Below are 14,023 nucleotides of genomic sequence, written 5' to 3'. Positions count from 1 at the left end.
AAATATATTTACAAGCACCTTGTAAAAATATTATATGTAGGCACATTTCTGAGATTTAAAAATTAAAAAATTGTTTTTGTTAAAAACAGAATTATAAAAAATAGGCCATTCCTCTCTTTCACTGTTATGGGTTTCAAAGCTCATGTTGTAGTTCATTTTTGATGTTTTGTTCATTTTTTCATGTTCATTTTTAACTTCAGTGTACATGATTTAAAAAAAAAAATTGCTCAATAAAATCCAGGCTTCTTTTATAAATCAAATACTTTTTTTTTATTGGAGAACAAAAAATAACACTTAATAAAAAACTGATTTCAGTAATATTACACAAAATTTAAATATAATAGGTTTAGTTTAAGCACGAAATTACTTATTACTAAATAATTATATAATAATATTACAATGTTTTTATTTCAGGGAAAAAAAACATGGTTGATTTGTTGAGTGGTAGAAAGGAAGCTATGACTGACAATGGATTCTTAAAACGGTTCCGTTCAACTGTGTGGGTTATTAAACAATGGCCAAAAATGAATTTCATATTAATAATATACTCAGTCATAATACTTTTGTGTAGTATTGTTGGAATATGTTACAAATATAAAAATAATCATATCTTTGACAGTTACAGATTAAGTCAAATATTTACGGTTTATATTGTCAGTGTTATATGTATACAAAAATTTGTTACTGTAATCAGAAAAGCTAATAACATTTTGAACATGTTAGATATTACGTATACTGATTTGTTGTTGATTCAGCAAGATCGATTAGATGATAAAAACATTATAGGATTCAAAAAAAAAAAAACCTTACTTTTCTATTATTGGATTCTGGTTTTTATCAACGTATTTTCATGGATTGTTATTCCAATTCTTTATAATTATACAATGTCAAACAAAGATTCGAGTAGCTCAATAGGCATAAATGTTCTTAATTTGTATTATCCGATTTCTGATCAATCCTACAATAAACATTTTTATTTAATTTATATATTTGAAGCCTCTTTCATGGTTTTAGTTACATTCTACATTTTTATATTTGATGGATTCTTTTTCTTACTCTGTTTGTCAATAACTACCCATTATAAAATTATAAGATCAGATTTGATGAAATTTGGACACGGCGGTAACAAAACTAGTAAGTGATGAAAATGATAAATATTAATAGTATTATACGGTAATCATTCTCTCAGTAAACTTTGAATCCAAATATATTGCTATACTATATTTATCCTTGATACAATTCCTTTAACACATTACTAACAGAATGTGTTTTTAGAAAATTTAAGAGTTCCGCAGCACAAAAATAGATATGTTACAAAAAAAAAAAGAATTTTTTATTAAATCTTAATTTTGTTCTTATTATAAGGAACAAAGAAAATATAATTTGTATTCTATTGTCGCTTTTAATTTAATTTACCTTTTATGTCATATTGTTGGTATAGGTGACGAAATGTATGATGAATTGATAATTACAATATCATATTGCCAAAAGATGCATTTGTAAGCATTAATTTATCTACGTCCTGTCTAAAAATAGTGTTGATATATATTTTAAATATATTTTTGTCTATATGTATTTTGTTTACTATGTTTTCAGGCAAATGAGAGAATTCTGTTCCATAGTTCGTTTCAGTGCATTATTACATGTTGGTTGTTATACTGGCTCACTAATAACAATTGCTTATAACGTTGGCTTGGTATTTTATCATTTTATTGTAAATTAAGTTAGTCTGTTTTCCTTTCGTTTAGCTTTTTAATGTAAGTCCTGACCCGTTATAATAACCGCAAGGAAACATGTTTTAAATGTCAATTTATACAATTTATTCATGATTTCTTTAGAATAATTTAAATTTTAAGAAAATAAGTCTTTAAAATTGTTATTATAAACAATTTTCAAATTTATAACAAATTAATAAATTACCAAATTTTCTTATTTCTGCAGCTATTTGTAACGTATCCTGTTAATTGTATTGGCCTGTTACAATTCTTTGCGTCATACATCTGCATCGCTGTACAGTTATTAAATTTCCTATACTTTTTGGACATTATGAACGAGGCGGTAATTCAGATTAAATGATATTAAGGTGTCTATTGTGAATACAAATATTTCTCTGGTTTTAGAGAGATGGTTTAAACTTTGGATTATACAGTTGTAACTGGACGGCAATGGATATGCGATTTAGAAAACTACTGTTGTTAGCGATGGCGATGAATAATGCCAATCAGTTGAACATTAGAGCTACACCAACAAAAGTAATCGATTTGAAGTTATTTTTGAGTGTAAGTTTTACGAGAATGTTGTATTATTCATAAGCATACATTAGTGACGTTTTTAAAAATTGATTGTAAAAAAAAAAAGTACCAATATCGTTGGTTGACGAATAAATTCAATGATGACACAAGATATTATAAATATGTTAAATTATGTTCTCTGCGATTTGGCTTTATATGGATACAAAAATATAGATTATTATTGAAAATTAATTAAAGTTATAATTCAATATTTTTTCTAGGTTTTACAAACATCATATTCAGTAGCAAATATTATGGTGAACATGAAGTTAACGAATACAGATTAACAAACGTGCGTTTTTGAAATCGAAGATCGGCTGATAGAAACAAATCACTATACACTGCTAGGTGTTTGGAAATCACATAATTTTAGTTATAAAACACAAATCACGTTATAAATGTTATAAATCAGTACATATATTTAAGGAAATATGATTGAAACATAGTTGTTACTTTCTATTAATATATGTATTTGCTGTATGGCGTTATAATCAATAAAATGTGCAATAATATTGAGATTTTAAAAGCATATTTTGGTGTGCAAATTTGGAATATATAAAATTGTCAATATGAGTTGAATATTTTCTTATACATACATTTAATTTTTAACAATAAGTCATTTTGTTATTAGTTTCGATGCAGAACTCAAAAGGTATTTGTTGAGACTATTTTTTTTTTTTGATAATGTATTATTATAGAGTTAAAAAAAATGTTATTTTGAAACGCATAATTAGATTTGATCCGTATTTGAAATACTTTTTAGTATTTTAGAAAAATGTATACATTATAGAGTGACACAACTTGGTAATACGACAAATTATTTCGACTAGAGTAGTAGTTTTGTTATAATGTAGTTCGCCGATGTTGGCATATCTGTATATTTAATATACATTATACGTACTACGGCTGTTATTTTAGTAAAAAATAAATAATAATAATTTTCCCTATTTCGTTATTTATTAAACTTTCAACTACAATGGTATTAGATACATGGAAAATCTACTATATTAAAGATAGTACAAAGACCGTGTAGAATGTTTGATTTATTGGTTTAACGTGATTTCTCTGAATTTCTTTTAATTACTATTGAGTTACAGAATATTTATTACAATCCATGAAATGTTAAACGAATTTTCTATTTCAAATTTTGATATAGTTTGTTAGGGAAATATTTTTTAGAAACAACCGACGACAGAATTATTTCATTTTAAACAAACCAATATACTTCATAAACATATATACTTAATAAACACAGATTTCCTTGCTATAAAGTATTTTTACTTATATTATTTTTGTAAACTAATTTAATAAAAAATTTAATTTTGAAAGCTTTCAAATTGGCTTTTTTTTTTGCTAATGAATTGTCCTTTAAAGATCTCAAAAAAAAGTGTCTTTCAACGATCTCAAAAAAAAAAAAAAATTTGCCTATTTAAGAATCTAATTTATCTAGTTATAAAACCACTATTGATCTAGTTACATCGTATTGGGCTAAAGCTAAGGAGATTAATTGGAAGTTGGAAGCTTAAGTTTAAACAATAAAATAATTGTCCTTGAAAGGCATGCGTTAGTTTTAGATGATGTTTCTAAATTTAATAATATTATATTGTTTAATGTACCAGATACTCGTAATTAAGTTCAATCGGATACAGTTAATTTAGTGGATAATTATTTTCCACAGATAATTAGTTAGTAATGTACTATCGAGTGGAACATTTTTAAGTTTAAGTTGGGGATAGTATTTTATTTTTTATTTAAACGTTGTAAGATCATGTGAATTGAACCACCACGGTAATTAACGGGCTAGCCAAAAAGGACATACGTTGGTTGGAGAAATATCATTAGACTTTGTACAGCTGGAGGTAGAGTGATACGTTGTGCAGTGGACACATTTTAGGGGGGTGTGCACCGTATCCATTCTAATGAACATTTTTTCGTGAGGCCCTTCAATTTTCATTTTAGTTTTATAAAGTGCAGTAAAAAAAAATATATCTTTATTGATTGAAGCGGGTTCAGGGTCATTAAAAAATATTTAAAATGGATGTTTGGAGTTTCTGTGCAAAACGTTATTTATTTGGCGGACCGAAAAACCAATTTCATCAATTGGCAATAAGGATGGGGTTTAGAGTTATACTTTTATGAGTTCTATCAATTTTTAGTGTGGTTTCTACCCGCTGCATACGACATTCTACAAAATCATAAAACAATATATTCCGTGCACCTTCGCCAAGTTAGTGGGGCAAAAATAAGTTTTAAAACTAAAAATTCATGAAAAATCAAAGACCATGTAGAATGTTTGATTTATTCGTTTAACGTGGTTTCTCTGAATTTCTTTCACTTAATATTGTATTACAGAACATTTATTACTATCCACGAAATGTCAAAACTGCTTTAATTTTATATAAAGCTATTGCAAAGTTAAGGTGCTTCAAATTTAGGAAAGAATCGCGAAGGAGCAATAAAAAATTGCCTCAGAATTTCCCAAATTAATTCATAATATATTAGTGTAGGTCATTTAAAATATTTAAACGACAGTTCAGATTATACTTGTGTAATAATTGACCTTGGTTATCTTAGCTTCGATGCGGAACTTAGGTGTATTGTTCAATTAAGGCATTAAGCAATAAATAATTTATATTGCATTCTTCTTAAAATTTTAAGTACCTATTATTATTTGTTTAAAGGAGAAAACATGTTATCATAATAAGTACTTTTATAATAAAGGCACTTGTAACTTGAATACCTAGTAACATATATATTTATATGGATTTTTAAATTAAGAATAGTTTACTGACAATTTAGACTGGTCGATAACCAATTAAATTTATTTAATTACTAATAAAAGTAAGGATATGAGGTGGAATGTGATGCGCTGGGTAACTTCACATATAACTTTAAACCGAATTAGGAATTAGATTTAGTCATTATTAAGCCCTAGGCCATTGAGAACAACGTGACCAACAATTTTCAGAAAGTTTAATTTAAGACGAATCTCTAACTCTTATATTTCTTACAATAAACTATTAGTTTCTAATAATTCCTATTTATAAAATCATAGTTCTGTGGCAAAATAATGTTTATAAATAATAAGCTTAAACAATAACTCTAAAATTCTTGAAATTAATACATACCTACTTTATCAGTGTTATCAACAGTTTCTGAATATTCATTTAATTAGAGGGTCCCTTGTATTCACGTCAGTTAACTAGTTATAAATATAAAAAATATTAATGGCTTCCGTCAAAGGCCGGTAAATTATATAATTAGTTAATGAGAATGGGGCTTAGAGTGATACTTTTATGAGTTCTATTCATTTTTAGTGTGGTTTCTGCTCACTGCAGACGATATTCTACAAAATCATAATACAATATATTCCGTGCACCTTCGCCAAGTTAGTGGGGCAAAAATAAGTTTTAAAACTAAAAATTCGTGTAGAAAGAACACTTAAAAATTCCATTAGTATTTCCCAAGAGAATATATAATATATTAGTGTAGGTCATGTAAAAAGTTTAAAAGACACGTTGGAGTATACTTGTGTGAGTTGTCCTTCGAAAGAAATTAGCAGGCGATACACTTTATAATCGATATGTAAACTCTTTTACTATTAATTTTTAACAGACTACAACTGATAATAATTATAGAAGTCACCGTGCACGTAAATTATGTAGGTCATTTTCCTAGAAACAATGACATTTCAAAGAGAATGCATTAAATGCATTCTCTTTAGGTGTATTTATTTCAAGGCTTTACTTTGATTATTTTTAAATTATTTAAATGTATTTCAATGCATTTGTAGTCGGGTTTGTATATATAAATAAAATGCTAGTTATGTAAAATACATCATGATCAATATTAAGGAAATAGGACTAAGTCACTAGGATTGTCGCATTGTAAAAACTCAACGAGGCGAAGGTAAACGAGCGTTCCGCATTTACAGTTGTGAGTTGAACATCACATTTAATATAAAAATAACTGTATATAAAAATGTTCTTATTATTTCAAAGATTTGTATTTTATCCTGTTGGTTGATCTGTCTGTTGGTATGTCTATTGGTTTTTTTGAAGAAATCCTCGTTAAGTTAGACATTTTTGAAAAAAGTTCTATATCGTTAGGCTTAGTATGGTTGAATGCAAGTTAGCTGTTAAATTTCTAACAAATTGTCTTATTTCTTCAGATATTTCTAACTCATCCTGTTAATTATATTGGCCTATTGCAATTTATTGTGTCATCTGCGAATTTGCCTTTTATGGAAACATATATATATAGATTATATTATTGCGGATTAGTTATAGTCATAATAAAATGTGTTTCCAGGTTTTACAAACATCATATTCAATAGCAAATATTATGATGAAGTTATCGAATACGGATGATAATTAAGAAGTTTGCGTTTTGAAAATTGATAATCGGCTTATGGAAACAAATCACTATATATAATCTATATGTTTAGAAATCACTTAATATTAGTTACAAATTAAGAGTCACGTTACAAAATTTATAATCAATTAAAATAATAAGGAATTGTTATTGAAACGTTATATTTGGAATACTATTATATCACTGAAAAAGACAACTTTTAATGATTCTTTAATACCTTATAATCAGTCTGGTGGTTTTTTAGCTTTAAATCAAAATGTGTTTCTCTTTTCTATTAATTTTAAGGCCATAAATTAGTGTAAAATAAATTTAGTATAAACATATTATCAAATAATTCATTTCAAACTGCTACAGGGCATGTGCCACAAGTGTAGTTGATTCTTAGGGCGCATTTTTACGTTATGTTTTATAGGATCTAGTTACATCACTGCTCAATGCTATTTTAATATAGAAAACTTTAAGTTAAGTTAATGATGTGATACAGGTACTACGGGTACTAAACTAAAAGTTTGGCATTTAACTCGAATAAACTCTTTCATGTCTATATTAATTACTAGTTCCAATAATCGTTTTCACTGACTATAGTTCTAACATCTATCTATAAAATTAATAGAAATCACACAGGTTATTAACAATAGAGTTGTGTAATTATGATTTTCAGAGCAATTTACGACAATCTAAATGGAATTTTTTGGTTTTTAGTAGGTTTGTTTCTAATTTTCCATTTTGTTTTAGTAATTAGTTATTAATATTTAAGAAGTAACCGAAGTTTTGTACAATGTTTGTATACATTTTTTATTGATTCATCAACTCTTTGGTAACCTATCCTTTTCCTTCTAAAAGTTTGTGTCATTTTGTTTTGAAATATTTTTCTCATCCTCATACTGCAGTAGACCGAAGCAACATGCTAATGCACGACTATACGAAATTATGTGAATAATGTATGAAAAAACTTTGATAAACTAAAAGAGAGTTTGTATATTTTTCGAAATAGGTCATGGTAAAAATTGTAATTAACTTATTTGTTAATAATTTCGAATAAAATAATATTCTGCTAAAACAAAATAATATCATTTCATATTAAGTACTGTCAAAAACAACGTTTGGTTATTTTTCTACAACTGAACCGTCGATTACAATTATATATTTTGTAATCATGTTTGCATTCGACTATACAGACTCTATAATACAGTCGAAATGTTTCTATATATTATAGAGAAATCACTTCCGCGAGGTTACTAAAAAATGTATTTTCAATTGACCAGTATAGTACTGCGATGACAGGCGGCAGTACCGCATAATAAGTACACAATTGCACCTTATAATCATTATTTAAAAAATGTTCTTACACTACAAACAAATAAGCAATTATTACGAATGCATCGACGGTGCATAATTATTGAGATTTTATTGACGATATGCTAGAGACTACGAGGCTAGAGATTTATTTAGTATGTTGGCCATCAATTTACTAAGAATGATATTTTCCCGAAATCAAACGTTATATTACATTAAATATCAGTTAATTGTATGTCCTGATGGGGTCTCTTTTCTTCACGAATACTGGGTCGAAATTGCGCAACAATTAAATAAAAAATACTTAAGGGATTGTGTATTATTAAATTAAAAAAATGAGTTTATTTTTTACATGTAATAGCTATTTCATATAATTGCAAAATGAATTAAAGGACATTTCTTTAAAAGAACTACTGACTTTTATATACCCGCATTTAAACAATATGTGTTTCCTCAAGATGCCCCGGCCAAGGGCCAAGCTCAATTTCACAAAATTCGACTCTTCTAGTTATTGTCCGGGAGTGCAGATATATTAGGGTAGGTCAATTAAAATGATTAATAGACAAGTCGGTGTATACTTGAGTGGGTTGTCCTTTGAAAGTAATTAACATGCGATACATTTTTTGGTCGATATATTTAATTTTTGACCATACATTTTTAACAAACTAAAACTGATAACAAGCGGAGAGTCACTGTGCACGTAAAGTATACGCATGTCGGTGTTACTCATCGGTGGTTCTTGGAAGACCTATTAACAATATCATTTAAAAGGTAATGCATTATCTTCTGGTGCGTCCATTCAAGGCATTACTTCGAGTATTTTTACATTATTGAAATTTATTTCTACGTATTTGCAGTCGGGTTTATTACAACATCATCATCATCATGTCTTATTCTATCATCTTATTCTGTCATCTTTAAACGCCGCATTTAAGGCTCAATGCTACCATCATTGGATGATGGTTTGTTGACGAATTCGCTGTTCGGGATGGTTCGTCTGTTCGTCGCCAGAGAGGGGGAACTCGGCTCCTTGTCAGTGAGCGCTAACATACTTCCGCCTTACCTACTTGGCCACTCCTCCTTTTTGGGATTGTATATATATTGTATGTATATATTTTATGCATATATCTATACATATATATATGCAAAGAAACTCGTAAAGCACCATATCATGTTAGTGTACCTCTATAGTTTCCGTGTCCCATAACATTTGGAGCTATATCAAGGGAAGGAAAACGTCGCTAGGATTTCCGCATTGTGAAAACACTAAAGGGCGAAGTCAGACGAGAGTTCCGCACTTGTGTCTGTTGCCAATATTAAACACCACAAAAAAATTGTATGTATCAATTAGTTTTAATTTATTTATTTATGTGGACATTCTTGCTAGGTCATTTAATTTTTTTTAAAACTAATTTTCCATTAGTATGTATTTAATATTATTATTATTATTTTAATGTCAAAGTATTTATTATTGCTTAAGTTCTCAAGCCCGCAAACCCCATTATTGTTTAAGATTATTAACTGAACGTTCATTAACAAATTCAATTTGGAATAAAATATTTAAAATAACTCCTCTCATTTTCTTTAACAGTTTTTATAGTGCACGCATTTTATAAATTTTAACTTCAGTGTGATTTAAAAAAAGGGAAGAATTGATCCTCCTCTTTTGTTAGAAATTCATTGGAATGTACTTATTTGTAATTATTTATGTGGACATTCTTCCCTGGTCGTTTAATATTTAAAGGGAAAATGTAATATTTATAATTCAAAAGTATTAGTTGTTAATTTAATTTCTTTTGTTTCAACACTTTCACTGTAAAGTTTTTTAAGTGCACCTTTTATATTTAATCATTTTTTGCCTCATAACTAATGAAAAAGAGTACTACCTATACTATACCTATGAATTTTTATCCATGGGTTTTTAAACTTTTTTTTAAACAAACAGTTAAGTATAAAACTGATTCTAGTAATTTCATTAAAAAAAAATAATAAAATGTTAATTAATAATTAAATTACGAGTTACTTTTATTATTTTCAAAATCCTGCAAACCCTAAATTTTAAGGGCTATCATTTAAACAATCACTTAACAAAAATAATGTGGTATAAAAAAACTAAAATATATTTACAAGCAGCTTGTAAAAATAATATGTAGGCACATTTCTGAGATTTCGAAATTTGAAAAAATATTTTGTTAAAAAAAGAAATTAAAATATAAGCCATGATAGTCTTAGTTCACCTCTCTTTCTTTGTCTCAGCCTCTCTTTCACGGTTATAAGTTTTATAGTTCATGTTGTAAGATATCATTTTTAACTTCAGTGCACAAGATTTAAAAAAAAATACAATTTCCTCAATAAAATAAAATACAAAATAAATACAAACAGTACAATAAAATATAGGCTTCTTTTATAAATTACATTTTTTTTTTTATTAAAAAACAAAAAATAACACTTTATATAAAACTGATATCAGTAATTTCATACAAAAATTAAATAAATACTGGGTTCAGTTTTAGTATGAAATCACTTATTCCTAAATTATACAAGAATGATACAATGGTTCTATTTCAGGCACAAAAGAAAATATGGTGGATTTATCGAATGGTAGAAAGGAAGCAGTGATTCACAACGGAATTGAACATGGATTCTTAAGACGGTTTTCTTCAGTTGTATGGTTAATTAAACAATGGCCAAAAATAAATTTCATATTAGTCACATACTCAGTCATAATACTTTTGTTCAGTATTGTTGGTCTCATTTACAAATATAAAAATCATCATAATATCGACTATAACAGGTTAAGTCAAATAGTAACGATTTATATTTTAGGGGTTGTAGCTTTTCAAAAAAGTCTTACAGTAGTCAGAAAGGCTAAAAACATTTTGAACTTATTTGCTACCACATGTACTGTTTTTTTTGTGATTCAGCAAGATCGATTGGATAATGAAACTGTATTAAGATTAAAAAAACTAAATGCAAGGTTATTTTATTATTGGATTCTGATTTGTTTCACTGTATTTTTATGGATAGTTTTCCCAATTCTTTATAATTTTACAATGTCAAACAAAAATTCGATTAACTCGACAACCATAAATATCATTAATTTTTATTATCCGATTTCTGACCAATCCTACAACAGATATTTTTATTTTATTTATTTAATTGAAGCCTCGTTTGTCTTTTTGTTGACATTCTACACTTTTGTTTTTGATATATTTGTATTCTCACTCTGTTTGGCAATAACTATCCATTATAAAATTATAATATCAGACTTGATGAAATTTGGACATGGCGATAACGAAACAAGTAAGTGCAACACAAAAATAAATGTGTTACAAAAAAAAAAAAATATTTTATATATATATTTATTAATTTCACTTATTAGTCAAGTTTTTCCTGATTTTATGACCGAATCATTCGTTTTAATTTCAAACAAAATTTACTCTATTAGCCGACAAAAATTGAAAAATACCGTATCACTACGAATTATCGTAATGGTATCAAAACAGAAATATCACTTTAATAACTGTTTACAATAGTATAAAAATACAATTTTTGCTTAGTGTTCTCTTGACCAAATTTAGGTAAACGTTCAAGGATTGTCACTGATGATAAAGTCTATTAAAAAACAACTTATTCCTTAACTATAATTAGTAATTTCATTTACCTTTTATGTCATATTACAGTTAAAGGTGACGAAGTATTTGAGGAATTGAAATCAAAAATTTCATATACCCAAAAAGTGCATTTGTAAGCTTAATTTTACTATCTTCGTCTTATCTAAAAATATTGTTAATATGTATTTAAAATATATTCTAATCTATATGTATTTTGTTTATTGTGTTTTTAGGCATATGAGAGAATTCTGTTCCATAGTTCGATTCAGTGCATTATTACATGTTGGTTGTTATTCGGGCTCACTTATACCAATTGCTTACAACATTGCTTTGGTATTTTATCATTTTATTGTAAATTAATTTCAGGTTTTTTACGTATATCCATGTTGGTCTGTTTTCCTTTCGTTTAGTTTTTTAATCCCGACCCGATGTACTAACCGCAATAAAACACGTTTTCAATGTCAATAAAAAACAATGAATAGATACAATTGATTCTTGTTCATAAATAGTAATGACTTTATCGATCATGTCAATTTCATTCCCCACATTGATAGGAAAAAACAAGTTTTTGTTTTTGAAAATATTTTTTTTGTGCAGTTCACATTGTTTATTATAATTTTTTGTATAGGTTAAAATTGTAAATTATATTTTTGGACTAATTTAACTTTTAAGAAAATAACTCGTTAAAATCGTTATTATTATAAATATTCTTATTATTTCAAAAATGTGTACTTTATCCTGGTAGTCTATTAGATTTTATGAAAAATAGCTCGTTAAGTTATACGTTTTTGGGAAAAGCTCTAATACGTTAAGCCTAGTTTGGTTGAATGCAAGTTAGCTGTTTAATTTTAAACAAATTTAATTTCTAACAAATTGTCTTATTTCTTTAGGTATTTCTGACTCATCCTGTTAATTGTATTGGCCTATTGCAATTCATTGCCACTTACATCTGTGCGGCTGGTCAGTTATTCAATTACCTATACTTTTCGGACCTTATGAACGAGGCGGTAATTCAGGTTAAATGATATAAAGGTGTCTATTGTGAATACAAATATTTCTCTGGTTTTAGAGAGATGGTTTAAACTTTGGATTATACAGTTGTAACTGGACGGCAATGGATATGCGATTTAGAAAATTACTGTTGTTAGCGATGGCGATGAATAATGCAAATCAGTTGAACATTAGAGCTACACCTACAAAAATAATCGATTTGAAGTTATTTTTGAATGTAAGTTTTACGAGTATGTTGTATTATTCATAAGCATACATTAGTGACGTTTTTAAAAATGTATTGCAAAAAAAAGTACCAATCTTGTTGATTGGCGAATAAACTAACTGATGGCACATAAATAAATTATAAATATAAATGTACATTATAAATATATTGAAATATGTTCTCTGCTAATTGGTTTTATATGGATACATACATAAAGATTATTGTGAATAATTAATTGAATTTATAATAAAATATGTTTTCCAGGTTTTACAAACATCATATTCAATAGCAAATATTATGATGAAGTTATCGAATACGGATGATAATTAACAAATTTGCGTTTTGAAAATCGATGATCGGCTGATAGAAACAAATTACTATTTATAATCTAAGTGTTTAGAAATCACTTAATTTTAGTTATAAAATATAAATCACATTACAAAATGTATAGTTCACTTAAAATATTTAAGGAAATATGATTGAAACATTATAGTTAGAAACTTTATATTTATATGGTGTTGCTGTATATTATTTTCAATAATGTACAATAATTGAGATTTAAGTACATTATTTTTCAATATTTACTATATAGATAACAAGACCTTGATATTTGATTTATACGTTTCCATACAGATTTCCTTACTGTAAAAAATTTAATACAAATTTAATTTTGAAGCCTTTAAAAATTGCTTTTTTGTTATCAGTTTCAAATAATAATACTGCTATATTTGTATGATCGCTACTGCAAATGTCAGGCGCTACAAATATTGGAAGGAACCAAACATTTTTTGTAATTTAGATGTTTAGAAATCACTTAATTTTAGTTAAAAATGAAAAGTCACGTTACAAAAATTATAAATCAATTTAAATATTAAGGAATTTAAATATTGAAACATTATTGCTCGATTACAGACGAATCACGCCTGTAACAGAATTGATTTATTGTCCTTGACTTATTAAAGGTTGAAATTTCTAAAATCTGGACGTCAAACAGTAGTCCAAAATACTTATTTAATTTAGGTACTTTAAAAGTGTGTTTCTCTTTAATGACAATTTTTGGTTTTTAAAGATGTGATGTATTTTAGTTTATATAATTTTGTATAATTTTCGTGCTACAATATGTCGTATACCTAATGTTCTATTAGGCGTCAAGCCAGTTTAATAAATAATAAATAATATTGGTACTTCATAAAAGGACATTAAAAAAACAAAAAAAGATGTGATACCCATAA

General features: G+C 27.1%; 1 protein-coding gene across 2 annotated transcripts; it reads left to right on the top strand.

The window, feature by feature from the left end:
• The first annotated feature begins 1,446 nt into the window (after window positions 1-1,446).
• On the top strand, window positions 1,447-13,162 carry LOC126846780 (uncharacterized). Of its 2 annotated transcripts, none has more exons than XM_050586572.1 (5): window positions 1,447-1,499; window positions 1,597-1,696; window positions 1,942-2,058; window positions 12,645-12,803; window positions 13,056-13,162. In XM_050586572.1, the coding sequence occupies exons 1-5, from the start codon at window positions 1,450-1,452 to the stop codon at window positions 13,119-13,121; spliced, it is 492 nt and encodes a 163-aa protein (XP_050442529.1). In that variant the 5' UTR covers window positions 1,447-1,449; the 3' UTR covers window positions 13,122-13,162. The 2 variants fall into 2 exon arrangements, with proteins under 2 accessions (XP_050442529.1, XP_050442528.1); XM_050586571.1 differs by lacking the exons at window positions 12,645-12,803; window positions 13,056-13,162 and adding exons at window positions 2,121-2,279; window positions 2,513-2,678.
• The last annotated feature ends 861 nt before the right edge of the window (window positions 13,163-14,023 follow it).

This window comes from Adelges cooleyi, unplaced genomic scaffold, assembly GCF_023614345.1.
Source record: "Adelges cooleyi isolate 19-005CV unplaced genomic scaffold, UGA_ACOO_1.1 ACOO_flye_CR_arks_rails_tigmint_CR_PRNA_9, whole genome shotgun sequence".
Classification (NCBI taxonomy): Eukaryota; Metazoa; Arthropoda; class Insecta; order Hemiptera; family Adelgidae; genus Adelges; species Adelges cooleyi.
This window is presented reverse-complemented; position numbering and strand designations above follow the sequence as displayed.